The sequence below is a fragment of the Bison bison genome, unplaced genomic scaffold, assembly GCF_000754665.1.
Source record: "Bison bison bison isolate TAMUID 2011002044 unplaced genomic scaffold, Bison_UMD1.0 scf7180017864492, whole genome shotgun sequence".
In the NCBI taxonomy this organism is placed as follows: domain Eukaryota; kingdom Metazoa; phylum Chordata; class Mammalia; order Artiodactyla; family Bovidae; genus Bison; species Bison bison.
The window spans coordinates 3,028,102-3,032,878 of record NW_011495051.1 but is presented as its reverse complement, the minus strand read 5'-3'; the positions used below and the strand labels follow the sequence as shown (position 1 = coordinate 3,032,878).

The 4,777-nt window shown below is 50.1% G+C and overlaps 1 protein-coding gene across 1 annotated transcript in view; it reads right to left on the bottom strand.

Moving 5' to 3' along the window:
• Nucleotides 1-648, bottom strand: part of PIAS4 (protein inhibitor of activated STAT, 4) — a 23,911-nt gene extending 23,263 nt beyond the window's left edge. The window contains exon 1 of the mRNA XM_010828133.1: nt 543-648. Within this exon, the coding sequence (XP_010826435.1) occupies nt 543-569 (27 nt within the window). The 5' untranslated portion in view covers nt 570-648. The remainder of the gene's footprint in view (nt 1-542) is intronic.
• Between the last annotated feature and the right edge of the window lie 4,129 nt (nt 649-4,777).

The window sequence follows — 4,777 nt, the reverse complement described above, 5'->3', positions numbered from 1 at the left end:
GGATGGTGGAAGTGGTGGCAGAAGTCAGAGGACCCTTCCGAGCAGAGAGCCGCCAAGCGCAGCCTGATCAGCTGGTTGAGGAGACTTGAGACCCAGATGCCAGCCCACTATACCATGGGAAGCGGTGAGAGGCAGACACTCCCCCAAGCCAAAGAGAGCCGACCTCGAGGAAGGGACGAGCAGCCCAACCCGTCATGCTGTCCGGGGGGAATGTGCCTCAAGCTGGAGGCGCGGCCCTGTGCCTGTGTTCAGCGCGATCTGGACCCTAGTCGCTCGGGTTGGAGAGGGGAGGACCCAACCTCACGCCTGGGGGGCTGAACCCCCTGCTCGGAGACTGGGGTGAGGTTTTGGGGGCCCCGCCCCCGGCCTCCCCGCGCCCCGCCCGCAACCGGAGCCCCCAGGCCAGGGGCGGGCGAGGGGGCAGGACGCCGAGCCGCAGGCGGGCTGCGCCGTGGGGCCCCGAGCGGAAGGCACAGACCTCGGCCTGCCGCCCGGCCCCCGACCCCCGCCCGCCCTGGCCGGCGCCGCCGCCGCTCACTCACTTTGGCCTCCACCAGTTCCGCCGCCATCTTGGCCACCAGCGTCCCCCGCGCCGGGGAGCCCCCAGCCGTCGCGTCACGTGATCGCCCTCCATTCGCGGGCGGGGCCCGCGCCGCGGCCAATTATCACCCTCGCGCTCTCCTCCCCTCTGGCGCGCGCGACCGCGCACTGCGCAAGCGCGCGTGGCCACCGCCCGGGCCTCGGGCCAATCAGGACTGCCCGACTACGCACCCCCTCCCCGTTTCACTCACGGTGACCACGCCCACCCCTGGCCGTGTCTGGTTTCTTAAAGGGGTACAAGGCCGGCACAGGTTGGGGCGGGTGCTGGGTCCTGTCTGAGGAGAGAGTAGACAGTTGAGGTGACAACAATGCAGCCAGGTGTCGCGAGGCAGCCTCCAGGTGCGTGACCGGACGCCTAGCTGCCTGGGGGGAGGAAATGGTTGGCCCGCGCAGCGGCCGCCAGTGCGTTCAGTGAGGCGCCTTCGAGCGCAGCGCGGTTCATTCTCAGCGAGCCGGGAGCCCCGCGCGCTGTACATCCGGGTCCTGGGGTGGCTGAGAGGGCGCGGGCGCCACACCCCCTTGGTGCGCTGCCGGCGGAGAAATGCTGTACCCCTTACCCAATTCCCGCGGTGCAGGTGACCACCCTCCCGCCCACTCCCGCCCCGCGAGTTCCGCCTCTCCACCCACGGTAAACCTTTGGAATCTGCGCTAATCGGAAATTTACCAGCTTTAGCTTTGGCTCCCCATTGCCGGTGAGCTGCTAAGCCCAAACTTTCTTGTGTCAAAGAAAGTAAGAGGATAAAAACGTATTTCGGGGCCCATCCCTTGAGAAAATGAAGCGCCCCAAATGACTCAGTTATCAAGTTACTAATTTTTATATATAAATGCAAAAATATCCATAATGAAGAAAATACTAAAATTTAACACGATATCAGTTCAGTCGCTCAGTCGTGTCCAACTCTTTGCAACCCCATGAATCGCAGCACGCCAGGCCTCCCTGTCCATCACCAACTCCCGGGGTCACCCAAACTCATGTCCATCGAGTCGGTGATGCCATCCAGCTATCTCATCCTCTGTCGTCCCCTTCTGCCCCCAATCCCTCCCGGCATCAGGGTCTTTCCAATGAGTCAACTCTTAGCATGCGGTGGCCAAAGTACTGGAGTTTCAGCTTCAGCATCAGTCCTTCCAGTGAACATCCAGGACTGATCTCCTTTAGGATGGACCAGTTGGATCTCCTTGCAGTCCAAGGGACTCTCAAGAGTCTTCTCCAACACCACAGTTCAAAAGCATCAATTCTGCGGCGCTCAGCTTTCTTCACAGTCCAACTCTCACATCCATACATGACCACTGGAAAAACCATAGCCTTGACTAGACGGACCTTTGTTGGCAAAGTAATGGCTCTGCTTTTTAATATGCTATAAGAGTGTTCTTAGGAGAAGGCAATGGCACCCCACTCCAGTACTCTTGCCTGGAAAATCCCATGGACGGAGGAGCCTGGAAGGTTGCAGTCCATGAGGTCGCTGAGGGTCAGACAGGACTGAGTGACTTCACTTTCACTTTTCACTTTCATGTACTGGAGAAGGAAATGGCAACCCACTCCAGTGTTCTTGCCTGGAGAATCCCAGGGACGGGGGATCCTGGTGGGCTGCCGTCTATGGGGTCGCACAGAGTGGGACACGACTGAAGTGACTTAGCAGCAGCAAGAGGGTATACAACTTTGTAATTGTATAAGTGACTTCCTCACCTCACCAGAACTCTGACTCAACAGGGTTTTGTTTTACTTTTCTTACAGTTATTATTTTTTTAAGGGTGTGAGAACTTCCCTAGGGGTCCAGTTGATAAGACTTTGCCTTCCAATGCAGGGGGATGAGTTTGATCCTTGGTAGGGGTGGGGAGGAAACAAAACATAGAATGTTATAACAAATTCAGTAAAAACTTCAAAAATGATCCATATCAAATAAATTTTCAATAAACTAAAGCCATTAAAAAAAGAAGAAAAGGTGCAAAACTGGCACCCTTGACTCTTAGGTACCCTTCATCTAGCTTCTCCCAATGATAATATCTTACATAACCAACCACAGTGTGTTGTCAAAACCAGGAAATTGATGTTGATACCACACAGCCAATTCAGGTACAAAGACTTGGATTGCACTGGGTTTTTTATGCACTTTTCCTTTGATGGTAAATTTCCTGATAGCTCAGTCAGTAAAGAATCTGCCTGCAATGCAGGAGACCTGGGTTCGATCCCTGGGTTGGGAAGATTCCCTGGAGAAGGAAATGGCAACCCACTCCAGTATTCTTGCCTGGAGAATCCCGTGGACAGAGTAGCCTGGCAGGCTACAGTCCATGGGAGTCGCAAGAGTTGGACACGATTTAGCAACTAAACCACCACCACCTTTTGTGGTGGTAATGTATAGTTTTAGGAACTTTGATCACATAATAAGATTCTTGCAGCCATCAAGAACAGTTGAAGATCTGATAATGGTATTATGGCTATGTTTTGAAAAAAGTATTTAGTCAGATGAATGGATAGAGAAGATTTGGTTTATATATACAATGGAACACTACTCAGCCATAACAAAGAATGAAATAATGCCATTTACAATAACATGGATGTACCTAGAGAGTATCATACTAAATGAAATCAGAAAGAGAAAGGCAAACATTGTATGGTATCATTTATATGTGGAATCTAAAATATGATACAAATAAACTTATTTATAAAACAGAAAAAGACTCATAGACATAGAAAGGAAACATGATTACCAAAGGGGTAAGGTGGGGGCAAGGGGTGATAAATTAGGAGTTTGAGATTAACAGATACACACCATTATATACAAAATAGATAAGCAACAAAGTTTTATTGTATCTTGCAGGGAACAATACTCAATATCCTCTAAAAAACCATAACGGAAAAGAATCTGAAAGAGAATATACATACGTATATATATGTAACTGAATCACTTTGCTGCACACCAGAAATTAACACATTGTAAATCAACTATGCTGCTGCTGCTGCTGCTAAGTCGCTTCAGTCATGTCCGACTCTGTGTGACCTCCTAGACCGCAGCCCACCAGGCTCCCCTGTCCCTGGGATTCTCCAGGCAAGAACCCTGGAGTGGGTTGCCATTTCCGTCTCCAGTGCATGAAAGTGAAAAGTGAAAGTGAAGTCGCTCAGTGGTGTCCGACTCTTCACTACCCCATGGACTGCAGCCTACCAGGCTCCTCCATCCATGGGGTTTTCCAGGCAAGAGTACTGGAGTGGGGTGCCATCGCCTTCTCCGAAATCAACTATACCTAAATACAAAATAATAAAATACAAGAGGATAAAGAATACATGAGGGCATGTATACAGGAGAAATGCTACAGGATTTGCCTTGGACTAAGGAGGCGGGAATTGACTGACAGTCCAATGGTTAGGACATCTATTTCTGCTTTATTGACTATGCCAAAGCCTTTGTGTGGATCACAATAAACTGTGGAAAATTCTGAAAGAGATGGGAATACCAGACCACCTGATCTACCTCTTGAGAAATTTGTATGCAGGTCAGGAAGCAACAGTTAGAACTGGACATGGAACAACAGACTGGTTCCAAATAGGAAAAGGAGTACGTGAAGGCTGTATATTGTCACCCTGTTTATTTAACTTCTATGCAGAGTACATCATGAGAAATGCTGGACTGGAAGAAACACAAGCTGGAATCAAGATTGCCGGGAGAAATATCAATAACCTCAGATATGCAGATGACACCACCCTTATGGCAGAAAGTGAAGAGGAACTCAGAAGCCTCTTGATGAAAGTGAAAGTGGAGAGTGAAAAAGTTGGCTTAAAGCTCAACATTCAGAAAAGGAAGATCATAGCATCTGGTCCCATCATTTCATGGGAAATAGATGGGGAAACAGTGGAAACAGTATCAGACTTTATTTTTCTGGGCTCCAAAATCACTGCAGATGGTGACTGCAGCCATGAAATTAAAAGATGCTTACTCCTTGGAAGGAAAGTTATGACCAACCTAGATAGCATATTCAAAAGCAGAGACATTACTTTGCCAACAAAGGTCCATCTAGTCAAGGCTATGGTTTTTCCAGTGGTCATGTATGGATGTGAGAGTTGGACTGTGAAGAAAGCTGAGCGCCGCAGAATTGATGCTTTTGAACTGTGGTGTTGGAGAAGACTCTTGAGAGTCCCTTGGACTGCAAGGAGATCCAACCAGTCCATTTTGAAGGAGATCAGCCT